Consider the following 21103-nt stretch of genomic DNA (forward strand, 5'->3'; position numbering starts at 1 on the left):
TTAATAACCCCGTGTTGAAAGACAAACAGGTTAGGTCTTCTTTGTAGTACTGATCGTATTTTTCAGTTATTTTTCTTATTTTGGGGGCTTTTTTCCTTTTCTGGTTTGTTGTGACTCCTGTGGTTCACCTGGAAGATGGCTCACAGACTGGTAGCTCCCAGCCCCTTCTTGCACAGAGAGAAACACTTGATTTCTCTCAAGGAGAACCTCTGTCAGGTTGGATGGACTGGAGAACAACTCACAGTCCAGGTGCCTTGCTGCTGCCTCTTGCCTTGGTTGCAGAGTGAGCTCAAGGTAAAACAGGAGAGCTGCTGTGACAGAACAGCACCCACATTCTCTTATCTAAAACATGGGAAATTTCAAATTCTGCTTGGCTTTTTGTGGAGACAGTAAGAGCAGCTTTGGGTTAGCAGAGCTGTCAGCAGCCAGGGCACCCACTGCACATCTCACAGCTATCTTCCAGCCTGTGTTCTTTTCCACAGGTTTGACTTAACCCAAGAGGAGCTAAGTTATGTGTTGTCCCTTTGAGTTAATTTTCCTTTTGGTGACTAAACATAGCTTGCTCCTTTGGTAGCTCCATCTACAGCAGAATAATTTCTTTTTTTTTTTTTTTAAATCTTATGGAGAAAACTATTGTCCAGGAATTTTTAGTCACTTCTGACTATATTAAAGAAAAGCTCTTCACTCACCACTTACCCCTCCAATACTTTCCTGCCAGAGGAAAGTATTTTCTAGATTCTTCATCTTTACAGTTTCCTTTTCTTTTTGTCTGCTGTACACCCCAGGTCCAAATCCAGTCTGCAAATGAACTTTCTGTTCCTGGGTGTGTCTCTGCCTGTCTCTTGGCTGAAGCTTGACACTTCAGCAGAGCCTGTAAACTGAGCCACAGACCATCCTGCCCAACATCAATCCTTCTCCCTTCTGTTGTAGATGGAAGGGTTGAAAGACACTCCCCTTTGCAAGATATTTTCTCTGTGGCTCAAATATTTATATGGTGTTGAGTCTGGATGAGAAAAGACTGTTCCTCAGAGTGGGAGGTACTTCCTTTGTAACAGGGTCATCAAAAAAGAAGAAAACCACAGATTCTTACGAAACTAAATAGGTGTTTAAAAAAATGGACTATTACTTTTCTCTAAGCAATGTTGAAATGTTTGTGAGTACACAGAACAGCATGTATTTTCTGTTCCAAAACCCCAGTAAGATGTTAATATTCAGATATTTCTCCAGAAAGCACCACACCAATCAGCATCTACTCACTGTCTCCTGACCAAAGCAAGGCTTCAAGCTCATGGCCATGCCTGTGTCCCCACAATGTCACACTGCTCTGTGCCCTAAGTCCACAGGGCTCTCATCCCTTCCCAGCTGCCCACAGCCCCCACTTTGGCCTCAAGTTAACCATTGCTTTCAGCTAAAGGTTAATTACTCCAGGGGACATTTCCATCCAAGCTGTTGCCTGCAGGTTGCAGTCCTTGCCTGAATCCTATTTTTAGACCATCTCCTTCCTTGCTATTGATCCCAGTCACCCTCTGTTAATTAGATACACACAACACACACAGCATTTGCAACTCATTTATCAATTCTGTTCAGCACCTCCCTCCCCTGAGATGTAATTTGGAGCCCTCCTTGAATCATGCTATTGATCTTTCCCAGCAACTTTGCTATAGGATTCTCTGTGTTGCAAACTATTTATAGATTCCTCTTCTCCTGCTGTCCCTTGAGGAATCAGAAATGGGCAAAGGTAATCAGACTTCTATTTTTAAGGAGTTGATCGAAACCAGATATTTCCTCTTTTCTCCACCTTTCCCCTCCTTCCCTCTGTTGCTGATCTGTACACGCTTCTTTGGGCAGGTGAGACCTTGCTCCATGTGGTGTTGTAACAATTCTGGTAACTCTCAGGTGATGTGATTCAGAATTTGCCCTGGGTGAACTCTTGTTTGCTGAGAGTTTCTTCCTCCTCCCTGCATCCAGGAGTTTCCCAAAGGGCCTTGTGACTAGTTTCATCCACTCAGTTTGGACTGCACCTTTCAGAGGGTTTTGGTCTTGGAGATTGACTCCTGAACTAATCCACCTGCAAGGCCCCGGGTTCCCTTTGCCCCCTCATATGTCAGGAAGGCTATCCAAAGGCTTTAGACAATGTATAGCCAGGAGTGAGAGACAGAATTGCTTTTGCAGATGGAGACTTACAGTAATGAGTCCTGAGGTCCCGGGATTTGAGTAAAACCTAAACCAAGGGAATGTAACCTGAGGCTCAGAGAAATAAGGACCAGCTCAGCCTTCACTGAGAAAGGCTGAAAGTCCCAGCTCTAATGCAGGAGGATGCCTACAATTATGGGCAAAGCAACACCAGGAGGGACAGCCTAGTCTCAGGGAGTACATAAAAGCAGCCCCAGGCTCCTGTAGTCTCACCTGCTGCTGGAAATCTGATGGTGAATGAGAGGCAGGACGTGGTTAGAGTACCTGAGCGATTGTAGCCTCCACAGGGCGGTGGCTCAGGAGTTATGGGGCTGGGGATGGACCCTGTGGAGCCGGGCTGGCTCCTCTGAACCATTGGGAATATTTTGCTGAGAGTATGTAGGTTGTATGTAATGAGCATGGAACCACATAATAGTTTCAGATGGAAGCAGCGTTAAAGATCATCCAGTTCCACCCCCGTGACACGGGTCTGCGTGCATGCCTGTGCTTGGGGGGATATCCTGAGGCTGGGGAAGGGGCTCTGCTGTGTGGAGGGCCGTGGCGTGGGCAGGTTTTGGAGTGTGTGATGCTGTGGAGCATTTGGCTGGGCACCTGAGGGAGTTTTGATGTGTGGGGCGGTGGTATGTGTGGTGTGTCGAGGTCAGCGCGTGTGGGGTGCCTGAGTGGAACCGCGATGTGCGGATCTGTGAGCGCACGGAGAGTCAGCACAAGACGCGCAGGTGTGGTGAGGGACTGCGGTGTGCGTGGCTGTGGGGTGTGATGCTTGGGGCGTGTAGGGCTGTGCAGGTGTGTGCATGGGGGCCCCGGCGTGCGGCGCTCCGGGTGTGTAGGGCTGCGTGCGTGCCTGTGCAACGCGGGGTGTGTAGGGCGACGGTGTGTGAAGCTCGGGGTGCGCAGGGCTGTGCCTGTGTGTGTCGGTGGCGTGCGGGGCTGTACGTGGCGGTCTGTGGAGGGGCGGCGGTGCGCGGAGCCGCGGTGCGGTGGAGCTCTGCGTGGGGCGGCGGAGCCGCTGTTCCCCGGGGCGGCGGAGGTGGCACAAACCTGTCCCGGCCGCTACGCGCGGCTGGGCTCGAGGCTGGGAACGGCTCCGGGCTGTCCCCGCGGGGACGGCACAAGCCCGCCCCGCCACCGCCCGGCCCCGCTCGGCGGCCGGGGCGGGGCCGAGCCCGGGGAGGGGGGCGGGAGCCGCAGCGGCGCCGGGGGAGCTCCGCGGCCGCTCCCTGCCGGGGCGGCGCCGAGGGGGTTAAGTCGCTCCCCGCTGCGGGCCGGGGCGGGCTCCGCATCCCGCCTCCCGCATCCCGCATCCCGCCTCCCGCTCCGGAGCGGGCACGGGCACACGCACACACGCACACACACACACACACACACACACGCACACACACACACGCCTGCACACACACGCTCTCGCACACACGCGCAGGCGATGGCTGCGGGGCGCGGGCTCGCTTCTCCCCGAGATGATGTCAAGAGCCCGGGAGAAGGAGGAGGAGGACGGTTGCTCTTTTTCTTAACGGCTTTGTTCTAAAACCATCCTAAATAAAGCAGCCCCCGCCCCGACCGCTGGGGCAGCAGCCGTGAAAGTACCCTTTCATTTTTCCCTCCTTTTCGCCTCTTTTTATTTTTATTTTTTCTTTTTTTTTTTTTTTTCAATTTTTTTTTATTTTTAATTTTTGTTCTTATTTTCCTTCTCGCCTCCGTCTTTGTGTCCGCCTGGGGCCGAGCTGCCCTCACGCGCTCCCCGGGGAAGCCGCCGGCGATTCTCCGCTCCTCCCGGCAGCCCGCGGCCGGAGCCAGCGCCCGCCACCGTCCCGCCCCGCCGCTGCCCCGGGCAGGTGCTCGGTCCGCGGCTGCCGCCGCCGCCTCCCCGCCCGCCGGCCGGGGCGGCTCCGCTCCGCTCCTCCCGCTCGCGGGGCTCCGTCTCCCCGCCGCCAGGGCCACGCCGCCGGCCCGGTGCCCCCGCCTCCCGCCGGAGCGGCGGCGCGGCCCGGCGCGCCCGGGGATGCTGCCCCCGGCCCCGCGCCCGCCGCCTGACACCGCCGCCGCCGCCCTCGCCGCGCCGGACGCCGCTCCGCTGCCCACGCCGCGGCCACCTGCAGCAGCAGCAGCAGCAGCAGCAGCAGCAGAGGCAGCAGCTGCCCGGCTCCCCGCCGCCCTTCGCGCACCGCGGCGAAAGGAATAGAGCGCCCAGCCCGTCCCGACCCTCCCGGCCGGCGCTCCCGCAGGCACCGGGGCCGGGGCGGGTCGGGTCCCCGACGGCCGGAGCCCGGGAGCCCTCCGCCCCTCGTCCCGCTCCTCCTCCGCGGATGGGCGCGCTGCCGTCGCCCGGCTCCCCCCGGCCCCGCCGCTCCGCCTGAAGAAACTTGGGACGGCGGCGGCCTCCGCCTCCCCCCGCGCCCCGCCCGGGCTGCGGGCGACCTTTCCCCGCGCCGCCGCGCCAACTTCGCGGGGGGACCCGCCCGCCGCAGGACTCCGTGCCGGGGCCGTCGGCCCCTCGGCGGGGACCCCCTGCCCCTGGCCTCGGTGCTGGGGAGGAGCGGGGGGTGCCCTGGATGGCCCTGCGCACTGGGACGGCTTGGTTTGGGCAGGTCCTGCGCAGAGTTTCCCGGCTTCAGGGCACCTGGTCCCGGCGCTCCAGCAGCCTCCTGTGCCTCTCTTCTTCCCAGGAGCCCGAGCAGGCGGGCGGGGAGCGACCGCCGCCGCAGCACAAGCTGCCCCGGAGCAGCGGCAGCGGCGGCGGGCGCCGCCGGCCCCCCCGGCAGCTGCTCCCCTGTTGTAGCTGCTGCGGCCTGTCGGAACCCCGGGCGGACAGGGGGGGACATGGTCCCCTCACTCGCCCCTTGCTGGCGGCCATGAAGAGGCAGAACGTGCGGACCCTGTCCCTCATCATCTGCACGTTCACCTACCTGCTGGTCGGGGCTGCCGTCTTTGATGCCCTGGAGTCCGACAACGAGATGCGGGAGGAGGAGAAACTCAAAGCCGAGGAGATCCGGCTCAAAGGAAAGTACAACATCACCAGCGAGGACTACCGGCAGCTGGAGTTGGTGATCATGCAGTCGGAGCCGCACCGTGCCGGAGTCCAGTGGAAATTTGCCGGCTCCTTCTACTTTGCCATCACGGTCATTACGACCATCGGTGAGTGACTCCCCTTTGGAGAGGCCCTGTGGGGCCAGGGCTGGGGCTGGGGCAAAAGCTTCTCGGGCTGGAAAGAAACGAGAGGGGCAGGGAGGCTGTGGCATGCTAAGGTGTCTGTGCTGGGTGAGTCTTTTTACTTCCTTCCCGTGTTACGTAATTTAATGCTCTCCTTGGGCACTTGTTGGACTTGACAGTGTCCCACTTCTATTCTCCTGGAGATGGATCCTCTGTCTCTTGTGTGGGACTGGAGAAGAGTGGGACTGGTCTAGCTAGGGGCATTGGCACTGGCCAGGTGGATACCATGGTGTTGTGGCTTGGATGAAGAAGAGGGGGGAAGAGAGAAGAGGCAGAGTGACACTCCTGGGGTTCCCCTCAGGAGGAAGGCCCTTTTGTCACACTCCTTCTTCCACCTTAAGAGACACAGGGAAAACTTACGCAAAAAGCAGCTGGAGAATGAAAATGATGAGGGCATGAGAACTGGATCAGCTGGGAAAGCCCTTAATGTATCCAGGCATGGACAGACCTGCTTTTGCAAACTTTGTTTTGGTGTTGGTAAGGGCAGTGGTGGTGGTTCCCATAGCTGTGGTCAAACCCTGGGGACTAACAATGTGTTCCTGGAGTTTTTATTGCAACTGGAGTGTTTGCTGTGACAACAGGTCACAGTCTGCATTTCCCCTTTGTGGGCACATGGTCTGACAGGCAAAATGATGCCCGCTGTCACATCCGTGCTGCCCAGCTTGCCAAATGTGCCGCTTCCCAGGACAGTCAAGGGACAGTCAGTGGACACAGGCACAGGCTGTCATTTTGTACTTCCCTGATTCCCACAGCATTTGTCACAAAGTTTGCTTCTCTGCCATAAAAATAAATACCACGGTGATTAGAGGCTGCGGAGTGCACACAGAACTGTGCTACAACTCTGACTTTGGCTGAATGAGCAGGTTTGCTCATGCTGATTTTGTTCTTTAAGGTGGGTTTACTAAGGCAGTTGATAACATTTTTCTCCCAGAAGTTTAATATCTGTGGAGGTCTGAAAAGACCCCTCTAACTCAGTGGCTGTTTAATAGTGTGTTATACATAACAGGACATGAAGGTAGCTCTCTTATTAATACAGAAGGACTTGGTCTTTTTGCCACGTAGGGATTGTTACAAGACATTTTCACACTGCCACCTGAAGATACTGAGTTTTCAGCAGAACATGCTGTCCACTGCCCTTTGAAAAGTGTCTGATTATGTTCGCATTTGACTATGTTCTACCTGGGGCAGTAAAAAATTTCCTTTGAAAAACCATCTCACAGTATTAAGCCTATTTGCCCTTGCAAAGATAAGATATTTAAGGGTTAATTTCCTCCACCTTTCTGTTATTAGATACATTAATGCAAATGCATATATTAACAGATTATAAAATATAAAGTAGAATGCAACTTTGGCTGATGATTTGTATTTCCCGCTGGTTTCCCGTTCCTTACAATGTCAGAACTCTCTTTCCTCCTTTGACCACTGAGTCGATTCCTCAGCCTGTCTCTTGCCACTTAATTGTGCTAAATAAATACTGCTCTGTCCTGCTCCTCTGTGTGACAACAAGCCTTCCACACACACACCTGTGTACTCACGGTGCCCTGTACTCCTGCCTAGGAGCTGCCTGCAATACTTGCTGTGTTCTTAAGCTCTGTTGGTGACAGGTAGAAAGGGCTGTTTGTACAGTAGTTTGCTGTTTTGATGGTATTTTACCCATAAAGAAGTACAACTTGCATGGGAAGTTGTAGCATTTTCTCCTTCATAGGGATGGGATTTGTTTAGGAAGCTTGGAGTACCTCAGCATGCAGAGGATAGGATGCATTTCTGTAGGCTGAGGTGCTTTGGGATGCATGAATTGTTTAAATTTAAAAATGCGTATAATGACAGGGAACCACTGGGAGGAAGAGTGATAATTAAGAATGATGCAGAAAGTTACAGACATTCTGTAACAATTGTTCATTTGGGAAGCTGTGCTCCGGGAGGATATCTGATCCGTCTTTCAAAAGTTTATTAATAGTTGCTCTCTACATCTTGCCAAATGCACTTCTATTTTTTGTTCCATCTCTTCAGTACTGAAGTGGCTTCATGATGTTATCTGATCTACTGCTAGTCTGTAAAAGTAAGCATGGAAGATTTTTCTTTAATTTCTTATTTATCCTAAACTAATTTGTCTCACGGATTGAAAAAAAACCCACCTTACTTTCTTTAAGTTCTTAGAAAAATAAGAATTCTTATCTCTGTTTCTTGTACAGGGAAGTGATTTAAAATGTTCATATTAATCATTCATGCTAGTTATTTTTTTTCAAATCTGTGTGTATGCTCTCATATATGTCTTGTTCCCTCTAAAACCTTCTGGACAGACTTCCAGAAGCACATACAGTGGGGTGTGCATTGGTGAACCTGCTGTACTCAGTGGTACTCCTGCAAAAGTGTGTCTTAAATATCATCACAGGCTGACCTTTAAAAGAGAATGAACAAACACCTTGCCCAATCTGGAAGGGTACCCCTATGTCCACAAAACTTCCCTCCAGACCAAACAGTGATAGGAATTGGCGGACCACAAAGTCGAGCAATATGCATATGGTTGCAGACTAATTTATGTCTAACTTAATTGTACTCTGTGATAGTGCCATGCTAGCAACATGTCTGGAGCGATTACCTCTTCGCTGTGCTGATTTCAACTACTGTGGCTTTAATTTCATCAAAAGCGTTTATGGCTGGCCATGGCCCATCAGTAGCCAGGAAGAGGCCAGTGCTTCTCTTCCAGTGCCAGGGGACAGGTACAAGAGTGTCGCCGGACCATGGAACAGGTGCCCCATTGCCCCTGAGATGTGGGGCTGAAGGGACACCTCTGGCAGCTCTGGTGCTGAAAGGACAACACCTCCAGCAATGCCACCAGTCTGCCGTGTTGAAGGGACACTGCTAGCAGTGCCCCCAGTCCGTGGTGCTGGAGGGACAGCTCTGGCAGTGTCCCCAGTCCGTGGTACTGAAAAGACATCTCCAGCAGTGTCTCCACTCCATTGTGCTGGAGGGACAGTGCCGGCAGTGTCCCCAGTCCGTGGTGCTGGAGGGACAGCTCTGGCAGAGCCCTCGGGCTGTGGTGCTGGAGGGACAGCTCCGGCAGTGTCCCCGGTCCATGGTGCTGAAAGGACAGCTCCGGCAGTGTCCCCGGTCCATGGTGCTGAAAGGACAGCTCCGGCAGTGTCCCCAGTCCGTGGTGCTGGAGGGACAGCTCTGGCAGTGTCCCCATTCCGTGGTGGTGGAGGGACAGCTCCGGCAGTGTCCCCAGTCCGTGGTTCTGAAAGGACAGCTCCGGCAGTGCCTCCACTCCATCATGCTGGAGGGACAGCTCCGGCAGTGTCCCCAGTCCATGGTGCTGGAGGGACAGCTCCGGCAGTGTCCCCAGTCCGTGGTTCTGAAAGGACAGCTCCGGCAGTGTCCCCAGTCCGTGGTGCTGGAGGGACAGCTCTGGCAGTGTCCCCAGTCCGTGGTGCTGGAGGGACAGCTCCGGCAGTGTCCCCAGTCCGTGGTGCTGGAGGGACAGCGCCGGCAGTGTCCCCGGTCCATGGTGCTGGAGGGACAGCTCTGGCAGTGTCCCCAGTCCGTGGTGGTGGAGGGACAGCTCCGGCAGTGTCCCCAGTCCATGGTGCTGGAGGGACAGCTCCGGCAGTGCCTCCACTCCATCATGATGGAGGGACAGCTCCGGCAGAGTCCTCGGGCTGTGGTGCTGATGGTTCGGCTCCCGTGCATCTCCGCAGCTCCGGACTCCTCAGGCAAGCTCTGCAGCTTGTTGCTTCCCATCGAAACGAATCATTAAAGATCTGTTTGGAAGGTACCAAGAAAACCTGAAACTCTCAGGTTTCTCTTTGCCTGTGTGAGGCAAAGTGCTGAGATTTGGTGAAGTCCCTCATTTCCTCTAATCTATGGTATTTGGCTTTTATTGTCAGGTGGTTGGGGGCTGTTGCTCACTTGTCGTACTGAGTACTAAACAAAAAAGCGAAGGCTAATCAAGTATATGGAAACAGGTTTTGTGGTTTTTTAACCTGGGGCAAAACATATTTTTCTACTCCCCAGGTGCAATGTTCTTGTTCTTTCTTTCCTATTTTTATTTTTTTTTTTAAAGTGACACAGAAATGGAAAGGTTGACAACAGCAGGTGCTACAACACTCCATGAGTTTCCTCTTAAAATCAATTAACAGAAAATCCTCTCCCCCTCCCCTTCTTCCCCCTAGCTTCTACAAAGTTTTGGTTATGTTTGAATCGTGTAAAAGTTTTTAGGTGATCAAAAGGAGCTAATTAGCTTTTCTTGGCTCTCACCAGGTGCTGTGTTCATTTCAGGATTGTTCTTGTTTCAGAGTGAGCTACTATGAATTCCTATCCCTTTCCACTTACTCAGTCAAAATGATGAAAAACAGCGGTTTAATGCAGTTTTTTATCCAGCTATTTGTCTTTTATAAAATACACTCTAGAATATGCCACAGAGTTCATCTAAAGGCTTGATACTATGAATGAAAACACCACCTTCCAAAAATAAAGGGTTATTTCTAGGATTCCTAGCAAGTTTTAATGCCCTTTTCTACAGGTCTATAAGAGTCATTAAGCTGCTTCTGTTTAAGCAGGTGTCAACACTGTCAAAATGTGTTATTGGTATGGATATCACTTTATCATTTAGGCCTTAAAGGGTGATAGTCATACTTCATTTAACACCACCAAACTCTAGTAAACACTGAATATTTCTGGAGGCTTATGCAGAATGTAAAGAACTGAAAGCTGTTTGTGTCACCCTAAAATGAACTGAAACAACAAACAGATTGAAAATTGTTATTTATTTATTTTTTCCTGAGAAGTGACTGTAAGAGGAGCATAATTAAGGCAGTTTGTGCTGTGAATTATGAGTCTCTTTTTCTAGCTTTTAGGCCTTTGTTTTCAGTTTTGAACCTACTACAAGCAGTGAGTGAACTATTCAGATAAAACACTTTAATAAAGAATGTCGTGCAATACCTGTAATGGTGAATGGAATATCCACCTATAGACAGCTGGTTGGCTGCTGAGTAGCCAAACACTCAGGAGCTGTCTGCATCCAGATGAGGACATTTCATACTTCTGGCAGATGGTGTCCTGACAGGGAGTTTGAACCTGCATTAATGAACTAAACAAACACATGCTTAAATCCATTTTGGGATAGTGGTTGAGTCTCTGTGTTCTTTCTCTGCATCATTTTACCCTTCTGTAAAATGGGTGTAAAAACATCAACTTGGTAGTACAGTGATGTACTTTGATTTTTGTCTAATAATTTAGGTTAGAAAAAGACCAGTGTTCTCACAAGTGAATTATTTTGGCTGTTGCTTCTCCTTGAAGACAAGCCTCTGGTGTTTTGTGTCTGCTCTTGGTTTTTGATGGATGATAATATTTAGAGCCAGTTCATTGAAAAGGTTTGAGTAGGGAATTGTGGCAGATGGACAGTGTGTGATGGAAAGAAAGAAAGGAAAGGAAGAAAACAAGACATGTAAGGGAAGATATTAAGAATAAAGACAAAAATGTTTTGGTCAATTAACTGCAGCATTCATGACTTGCCAGGACCATGAAGGTCATATCTTGTTGAAAAACCAAACAAGCACAGAGTAGATTAAGCAAATCAATTATTAATAAACTCAGGTGAATGCAGAGAGCAAGATTTTCTGGTGATACAAATGCTTGCAGATACACTGAAGTAACAAATCTCTCCATTCATACCATCTGAAGTTTTTGTGGAGAATACTGGATGATGAGGACCTGAATATCTGCTGGTGGTATCTCCCAAGGAAGGAGGTCTCCTACAGTGAGCCCCATGAAGATGGGCTGTGTGTAGGATTTTTCTTCCCTGCAAAACTAAAATAATCTGCAAGATTGTTTCACACAATATTACTTGTCTGATTAAAATTAAAAAAAAAAACCAAAACCAAAGCTAGAATAGTGTTCTGCCAACAGAGGAGACTTTGAGGCTACTTTGTTCATGTTTGTGGAAAAAATTCTTGAGTTCTTGAGAACTGGTTTTACAATGATACCTCAGATTCCTGCCAGAGGGACTTTAGCAAAAGCTTTTTTAAAATTACTGGTAAACAAGTAAAAATTACGGTTCAGAATGATATTGACCTGCAGCTTCCCACAGTATGGTTTATTTGCAGTTCAAACTTAATAGTAAGAGTTGGAAAACAGTTTTGGGAAAATATTGAGACACCTCTGGCCACTGAGCTAGGTGGAGTTGTGTGCCTATTTCCTCACTGTAACAATGCTGGAAAAATTAGTGTCTTGTTTTTTAGGATTTGGTGCTCTTTCACTTCCTACTAACTATTCATAACTTCTTTCTTTACTTGAAGCAAGTGAGATTTAAATTAACCATGAAGAAAACTCTTCCCTGCCATCAGGATGGTTGTGTGCATGTAGAGACAGCCTAAGGAGACTGCTTTAAAAAGAGATTAGACAAAAATCTCCCAGGAATGAATAAGTTGCAGCTGTTTTTGCCTTTGGGAAGGAAGATGGACTGGCTGACCTCTTGAAGTCTTTATCAGCTGTATGTTCTATGATTTTCTGAATCTTCTTTTTTTCCCTACTTCTTGAGACCTAGTAGTTCTTGAGTTAACTTGTTTTTCTTGAGGAAAAGAACAAAACAACCCAAAAATATTTGAAATTCTATTTTCTCTTCTTTATGGTCTTTGCTTATTGATTATTCTTCTAGCCAATAAACCCATTTATGTACCCTTGAAAGTGTCAGAATTGAAATATCTGTGTCTGTGAAATACCTTAACCATGGTCAAGGTTAGAAGCTAGAGGTCTTGGTGAGTATTTTGGGAAAGAAGTTAGCTGAAGGAGAAGGTGATCCTGCTGATACGAGTAGAAGTTCACAGGGCAAAACTGAGAGTGAAAGGTGTTTGTGACTAAGAATAAGGAAAGAAATTTAGCTGTTTGCAATGGAGTTATGCCTGCTTCAAATAAAAATAATAAAAACATTTTGCATTTTCTTGGGACAACTTCAAAACTATGAGTCTTGACCAAAGGAAAACTGATTAATGGAGAGCTTCCCTGTTGGACACTATGAGTTTTGGGACAGAAGCTGCTGATCTGGCACAAAAGACAGCTGAGAATGCTGTTGTGTTTCCTCAAATGCCATCTGAGCTAAGGTGCTCAGTTCCTTCAGTGTCAGAGCGTACTCCCCCATAAATGCTGAAATCCTTTCTCATGGTTTTGAGCTGGAGTTGCACAGCACTTTATTTTCAGAATGCTGTACTGACATTAGGTGATTCATCTTCACAACACCTCTGTGTAAAAATTATCCTCAATTTAGAGACAAGAAGAGAAAATGACTTTCTGGAGATTCAGTTTGGGAGCTATTTCTAATTGCCAAACTGCTCACTTCTTTCTCTTTTGGATGACATGTCATGAGTTTACAACCAGATTCAACAGTGGATACGAACCAAAGGCAGAGATCCATAAGGAGTTCAAGGTGATACTGGCAAACTCCTCCAGCCTAGGTCTTCTGACATGCAGTTATAGCAGATCCTGGAGCTTTATTTCATGAAGGTTCATGTGCTATTCTGGCTAATTATCTCTGTTGTTACTATGTGTCTTCTGCCAAAGGCCCTTTAGGCTATCAGGTATCCACTTGCTATGGATTTTACTTAAGATCCTTGGCTAGGTATAGTTAGAGGCCACATGAAATATCCCCTTTCTCTCTAGCAGATGCTAGCAAGGACACTTACTGGTGATGCAGAACTAATGAGTCCTTGAAGCCTGTATGTCGAACTGAGAGGTTACTGTGGACTTGCAGCAGATGTTTGCTGTGTGTAGCAGGCCTATTCTCATCTTTTTGCATAATTTTGAATGAAGCCATGGTCTCTTTCAGAAATTTCACCTGTGAACATTGCTACAATGCTAATTAGTTATAATTTGTTACTTTCTTAGGATTTTAGTCCATGGAATCTGCTGGCTTTAGGTAGATTACCATGTTACCCATACCCCCCTGGTGTCTGTGACTTGATTAGCTACAACTAAAATTTATATTGCTGATGTTTTAGTTACACTAATTCTTTTGATTATTGTGAGGGTGTCCATGGACACCTCCCCTATAAAAGAATATTTGGAAAATAAAAAAACAAAAAAAACCCCAAAAACTCCAAACCCAGAAATAAAGACTTGATCCAAAGTTCATTATAAGTAACAGGGAAAATATTTTGAGTCACAGGAGTTTTGTATCAGGCCATTATTTGACAAGAATTCTCCAATGTAAAGAGCTATATTCTATAGCAATCCAACTAATGGAAATATCTTTAAAAGCAATTTTTTGATTTATTTATTTTTAATAATGAAGTTGTCTTTGACATTTATACTGATTTTTATCTTTTTAATCGATAGTGAAAGGTTAAACTACATGCCTACTTCATACCTCAAACTTGGGCAAGGAGAAATATTGAGGAAGAACACTGATGTTTTTATTATATTTTTTGGTGGTATGTGGTTCTTTTCTTGCTGTTTGTTTTTGTCATGGAGTTACTTTACCTTTAAGGGAGTTGGAGTTGCTGGGAAGTGCTTGGAGTATTTTCTCCTGACCAATTATCGGTCATTGCTGGGAATTGACAGCAGTTTAGGCCATTGAAAAGTGGGATCAACTTGTGAACCCTACCTTAAAATGTAAAAGCAGAGCTCTCTGGGCTCTCTTTGTTTCCTGGCTGTGGAGGGTCCGGAGCTCCAGGCCTCCCGTTCCCTGCCCAGGCCATGCGGCCGGGCGGGGATGGGGCCGGGCCTGCCCCGTCTCCCAGCCGGGAGATGGGGGGGCCTGGGGAAGGTTTTCCTCGGGCCCGGGCCGGGCCGAGCCGATCTCTGGCTCGGCTGCAGGTTTTGCTGTAACTACATTCACTAGAAACTGCCCAGTGAAGAAAGAGAGAGGCTCTGGACTTGCAGCGGGTTGGAGCAGCGAGTACACGCTCCAGAGCAGCCATGAGGAACATTCCATCACAGACGGCTCCAGCTCCTGTTCGGCAGAGATCCTCGAACCATCTACAAAAGCCTGGGCAAGATTTTAACTCTTTCATTACCCAGATGAGACTTGCAGATTAATCTTTTTATCCAGAGAGAGAGAGAGAGGGTGATCAACATGAAAAGAGACTTTATAAACTACCAGTGACAGGAAAAAAAAGAAGCTTCAGGAAAGGTAGAGAATTAAGAAGATGCTTTAATTAAGCTGAAATATCTTTCTGTTAAAACTATGGAGATGGACAATGAAGTCTTGAAAAGAACTCCTTTAATTCATGATACAGGATCTAGAGAGGAATAAAGTGTTCAAAGTGTAAATTTGAGTAAAAAGTAGAATAATTATGGTATAGTGAAGTGCTGGGAGATTTGAAGCCTTGAGAGGCAATGAGAAAACTGTTTTCTGGTGAAGCTCACAGAAACAGATGAAGAAGACTTTTTTTGCCTTTGAATAACTTAGCCTTAAAAATGCTATCTCTAGACTCATGGCCCATACACACTTCAGAGTGATGTGAAAATGGGAGGAGTGAACTCTAATAATAGCAGCTCTGGGCAGCTAACATTAGGGCAATAGAAAACTATAACAAAAAAAGTTTTCTTGTGAGAAACTCCATAAATTAACAAGAAGAAACTTCTGTTTCTCTACAAAGACTGGTGAAAAGACTGTAGCAAGAATTGGGACTGTTTTAACCATCAAAGTTCCAAGGTTTTTGTCTCTGTTGTCATGTGAACAAGGGAATAGTGGGTAGATAGGAGATGAAAAGGTTTTTCTGGAAGTTTATTCTGGTGTTCTTATTATTGTAGTTTGTCAATAAACTTTCTTTTTTTTTTCCCTTTTAAGTTGTATGCCTGTTTTACTCTTGTTCTAATCCATATCTCACAGCAAGAAATAAGTAATTTTCTTAGTTATTGGTTTAAAACCATGACAGTTTTCTTTACTTTCATGACTTCTAGACAGTTAACAACTTCTTCTGATCTATCATCTTCTGATCCACTGAGGTGCTTTTTTTTTGCTTAAGTGTAAGGTGCACTTACTTTTTATTCTGTTTCACGGGAAGAATCCCAGAAGTTTCTTAGCAGTTTTTTTTTTCTTTTTAAGGAGTTCAGTGACTTTTTTTTTATTAATACCTGGCTAATTGCCACCAGAGGCTTAGGCAGTTACCAGTTGGTTAAAGGGTTCAATATCCTCTTTAACTGCTTTCATTATGGAGGTGATTAGGGCATGCCAGTGAAAGGAATCTCTCTATTAAGGGCTCAGGTATTTGTTACTTATTAGGATGATTAGGAGGGAGCAGACTGCTTTGTCCTTTCTATTCCCTGCACCAGCAGGAGAAAGAGCTTCAGAGAAAAGCAGACAAGTAGTGGGGTCAAAAAGCATCTGATAGGAAGCTGATCATCTCCTTGCTCTCCCATCAGAGAAGAGTACCTTCCTTCTCAGGCAGAAGAATTTCACTGAGAGCTTGAGGGCACAGATTGATGAATGAAACCTGCTGCAGCTCTCTCTAATTGTGTAGAGCAGGAGATTAGCTCTAAGGAAATGCTCATAGACTCCCAATTTAGGGGTATCCTTGATATGTTGAAGGGAAGATAGAAATAAGAGATCCACTCCCAAGGCAATTGGCAATGTCAGCAATTTCAGATGCATGCTACCATGAACTCATTACAGGGGTGTTTTGGGTGGAGACAGAATATTCTATTTCTTCCACCCTCTTTTCTTCTGATGTCGTCTGCAGAGGATGTCCTCCTCCTGTGTTTAAACTAACACAGGCTACGGGAACCGTGTCAGAAATTAAATGTTGTAACAAACCTAAGCCATTTGATTTTGAGTTTTGATTTGTTGCTCTGCTGCATTTCACACCCATATGGAACTTCTCAGAACCAGACACAACAGAAAAAGGTATAAAATATTCCTGTTTCAAAGGTACATATCTCCCTTACTTGAACTTGTGAACAATTGCTGTTAGTAGTTTGAACTGTTATGGTGAAACAAGGCTTACTTCACTCAGTGCAAACAGTGTTTGCAGCAGTACTAATTTCTAAAAATCTGCAGGTTGGTGCTTAATTTAACTTTGTTCTGGATACATATAAAATATTGTACTGCAATAAAATGAACTCCAGCACCGGGAAGGATGTGGGGTCCTGGCCATAAGGCTTTGCATGCAGGCTGTGTCATGTAAGATACTGTATCAAGAATATTTTAAAACAGTTCATAAGAGAAAGATAATTGATATCTCCATTACAATCTTGCATCAGGAAAACATCTTATACTTGTAGAAGTGACTTGAAGTCTCAATGCTTGCTCAAATTTTTTCTGGCCTTTGGGGACTTCTTGAGCTTCCAGAGTAAACCATGAGTTTTAGAATAATTCCTGGCAGGATAAAGCATATTGTATTTTCTGCTGAGGACTAGAAACACTCAAAGGATGCTCTTTCAGCATTTCAGCATTATTCTGGATCATCACATACTAGGCTTTCAAAAAGCCTGGATTGCCCCAGACTGCCAAAGAGGAGAAAACCCTGTATTTTGGGATGTGGTAGTCTGGAGACCTACATTTGGGGAATGAAAGTCTCTTCCAACATTTAAAATTATCTACCTACTGTCACTTTATGTCCTCTATGACAGTTCCTGATCTACTGTTTGTTTGCTTCTGGATACCAAGTACGTCTTAGGTTTTTAGTTTGTGTGGAGGGGGGTCTTTTTCTTTTCTCTACTTTTTCTCTACTTCTTTTTCTCTACTTCTTTTTCTCTACTTTTTCTCTACTTTTTCTCTACTTTTTCTCTTCTTCTTTGGTATTTTTTTCAGTATTAGGTGTGTTAGAAATGACATAGGGATGGTTCTAGGCAGCTGATAGTTCAAACAGCAACACTGGATCTGTGCCATTGAAAGCACCTGAAAATCCCAGTGATTTGACCTGAACTTTTCAGCTGACCTTTCTACTGACACACTGAGAATTCAGTGCTCTTCCCAATATCTTTCCTCTGGAGTTTCTCTCCCCTTTTGCTGTTCTGTGTGGGAATGGAGATCCCAGGGAGAGGAAGGAGGTGATTGCTGTTCAGTCTGTACTGGTGCCCTATCAGCTTTTTCATTAATTTCTGGTATTTTTCTCTGACAAACAAATAAATGATCATCTAGTCTTCTGGCAAGAAAGGCTTAGGCTCTTAAAACACATCCTGCCTAATAGTAAAAGGCCTGTTATTTAAAGGGCACTTTTCAAAACAATTAGTACTTTAGTAGCAATGTGTTTGCCTTAATGAGTGCACTCTGGCAGTCAGAGGAAAGAGCATAAGCTGATACCTAGAGATGTAAGCTAACATAGGCAAATTAGCAGTGCTACAAGTCAGTTACTGAATGTACTGCACATCCGAGAGGTTTATTTTAATGAGTGAAAAGCACTAGGTATGATTCAGAATGGCTTAATTTTTGTTTTCTCCCCAGATATCCACCCTCTTTTATATCTTCCATCAGAAGGCCTCGTACCACTCCTGAACTTGTGATAGTTTATGCTGTATGGGTTGCATTCAGGTCTGGTTTGACTTGCACTAGGACTGGCACCAGAGACAATTTTTCATAAAATCTCAGACTTGCTTCATTGCTGTATCTGTCTGATGTTTGAAATCAGTCTCTTTATGATGTAGGTATGCTGCTGGCATTTTGGTATAACATACATTTCTTTTTAAAGGTTTCAGGAGGTTTTTCTTTTCCCAAGATGGATCACAGAAAAGGCTGGTGGTATCGAAGAGGAAGAGGCAGGGGATGAAAGCTTGGCTCTGAGTATCCAGCAATAGCTGTCATGGTGAAAGCTGCTGTCTCTTGGACATGTGTGGTCCTGATTTGGATAACTAGATGGAACCTGACTGCAGGTTGGGTGATGAGGAGTTAAAAACTATTTCCATAGTCTCTTTGACAATATCCAGCCTGTGGAGCCTTTCAAATCTGATCAGAACTCCAGGTCTGTTCCTGAAGACCTTGAGTGTGGCACAGTGAATAAGAAGTGCTAAACAACAGCAAGGAAGCATTAGAGTGGCCACAGAGAAAAAAGCCCTTTCTAGCAGTGATACTTGTGAAACACAGAAATGTGTTGGCAGGGGGTGTGGGCTTTTCTTTGCTAGGTCTTGCAGAACAGGATGGACAAGCATCTGTCAGGAATGACCCATGTTTTGTCCTGCCTTGCGGCAAGGTATGGGCTGGCCTCATCAATCCTGTATTTTCAATGGTTCCCTACACACACAGGCTGTTTGAAGTTTGCCTTGGATCTTGCTTGGGATCTGTGTAAGTTTATCTTGTCCTTTTTTTTTCTTTTTTTTTTTTTTTTTTTTTTTCCTGAAGGTTTGAGCTTCCCTGAGGGATTACCAGTGCATCCTACAATTCTGTCTCCAGCTGAATATCAGGATAAGAATCAAACCTCTTCTCTAAGCAGCAACTATTCAGTGTTAGCAGTGTCACCAGCTTTTTATGGCTGCTGTTTGAACAACCCTACCAGTGGCTGTTGCAGGGAAAAACAAACATGCTGCCTATCTTGAAAAAGGGGACAGGAGAGAACATGGGCAGTTAATGCTCAGTCAACCTAAATTTGATCTTCAGAAAGATATTTGACCAAGCTGTTAATCAGTGTGAAAGTACCTAAGGGATAACAAGGGACAAGCTGGAACAACCCCAGATTTTCTTGAGTATTGCATGCTGGTCTTCTCTGGATTGTTTTTATTCCAGCAGATAACTGATGGAGGGGGAATCAGTTGGTTGTGACATTTATTACATATGTGGCATGATGATAGCATCGAGTTCTCATAATTGCAGTAGAAAATCCTAGACTGGGTTGAACTGCAAGGTGGGTGTAAAATCTGGATGGGCACACACTGTGATCTGAGGTTGGACAGTGATTTGGCTTATCACATGTGTGAAAAATATATACACTGTGCAGGTGTAAATGGGGAAGAAAATACAAACCCACAGATCTGCTGAATCTGCCACCGGATAATTTCACAATAGCATAAAAAAATGCAGAAATATTTATCATTGGTTTTCTTTCAGGTTGGATGGGTATAACATATGCAGTCATACAGGGGTCTGTCCTGTGGCTGGTATTATTCAAGTTTCCCACTAATGGCTTGTCTGGTAGAACAGAGAGTACACACATTAATTGTGAGGGGTGGCTAGCACTGTGAGGGCAGGAGCAGAATACAAGATGATTTTGTTAGATTGGAGAAATGGTCTGGAATCAATATGATGAAATTCAATAAAGTCAAGTGCGCAGAATTACACTGAAGAAGAAAATATCAAAGACACGTATAAAAAAATGATATAAACTGACTAGATGTAAGTACTACAACATCATGCTGATAAAGTGGTAAGGCTTCAGCCTGGAAACTGAGTGCTGTTTTGGGTAGGCAGTGTTTTGAGGAAGGATGAGAAAAATCAAAATACTGAAAGAAAAATTAACCTGTGTTCAGTGTGAAGTGGGCAGAGATTGTTTAACCTATATGAAATACATGGGGGGCAGGGAATAATAACATCTTCAAATATGGAAAAGGTCATTGTAAAGAGGACGTTGATAAGTTTTTTCTGCATACATACCCAGATGCAGGTTGATCATCAGTTATGAAAACAGTCATAACACGATCTGTAAGGAACCTCCAGAGTGCCAGTAGCGGGATATTTGTGTGAAGTGGTTAAACAATTGTCCAAATTCAGTTCTGAACGGGCTCAGTTACTTTTTGAGGCCCCTCCAGTCAAGTGTTCCTAGGAATGGGTGGCTGAGAGCTGCTCTACAGCATCTGCCTGCTGAGTTGAGTAACCCCTAAGTGATGGACTGAGGACCTGAACACCCTGCAATGGGTCAAATGGTTTATTGAGGTTTTACCCCACCCTCAGCTTCTGGGATTGTGCACTCACTGGGTGTTTCTAAATGCTGTGCTGAGTGTACAGCAATGTATGCTGTTTGACAGTGGACTTTGTGATGGTCAAGGCTGAATTTGGCTTTAATAGAGCTGTTCTGCTAGGACAGGCATCAATATTTATCTTACAGCCCCTGCTCACTTGGCATTTTGGGTTGCATATTCTGTAATGCTGAAACAAAGAGGTTCCTCCTCTTTCCCTAGACCCCATGCATACAAACCAGCAATTTCCAAAGCACAATCATCCAATCTGTTATCTTGGCAGACACCAACTCCTTTTTACTTTGGAGGAAGGAAATCTATCCCATAATACACCTGTGCAATATATGGCAATGGCGATTTTGTTGCTAACCCCTGCAGCAATCAGTTTATGCCCTCAAGCATGAGATTTGATTATCCTTGTCATTATCTAAGCTACAAATGTTATTAGCAGCCATAAAATTGTCCATTAAAGTGAGAGGAATTACTTGCCTGCACCAGGGGGAGAAGAGATAATTTACCACACAGATTTAAGCCCAAACACTTTTTTTTTTTTTTTTTTTTTTTTTTCCCCAGAAGAACCCTCTAATCCTTTGTACAGACTTCATTTTTGCATTTCAGAATCCGTTTCCCCCTCCATGGCCTTCAAGTCTTCATAAGAATGACATAGATACCTGATGTTGAAATAACCTCAGAGATCAAGACCACGTATTTCTTCTATGTTCCATAGCTTGAAATGAATGCTTCCCTAATTCTGGAAGTGCAGATGCCCAAACTTTTGTTGGGTTCCATATTTTCTAGACTTCAGTGTTGATCTGAACTTCATTTACACAGAAGCAATTCTGGATGCCTTGGACTGACTGTGCATCACTGGCTGGGTGTAGGATCA

The 21103-nt window shown here is 46.0% G+C and overlaps 1 protein-coding gene across 1 annotated transcript in view; it reads left to right on the top strand.

Moving 5' to 3' along the window:
* Positions 1-4735: 4735 nt before the first annotated feature.
* KCNK9 (potassium two pore domain channel subfamily K member 9) overlaps positions 4736-21103 on the top strand; it is an 89283-nt gene continuing 72915 nt past the window's right edge. Inside the window, exon 1 of the mRNA XM_023921573.2 lies at positions 4736-5325. Within this exon, the coding sequence (XP_023777341.2) occupies positions 4743-5325 (583 nt within the window). The 5' untranslated portion in view covers positions 4736-4742. The remainder of the gene's footprint in view (positions 5326-21103) is intronic.

The sequence above is a fragment of the Cyanistes caeruleus genome, chromosome 1 (genome assembly GCF_971803275.1).
Source record: "Cyanistes caeruleus chromosome 1, bCyaCae1.hap1.1, whole genome shotgun sequence".
Taxonomy (NCBI): domain Eukaryota; kingdom Metazoa; phylum Chordata; class Aves; order Passeriformes; family Paridae; genus Cyanistes; species Cyanistes caeruleus.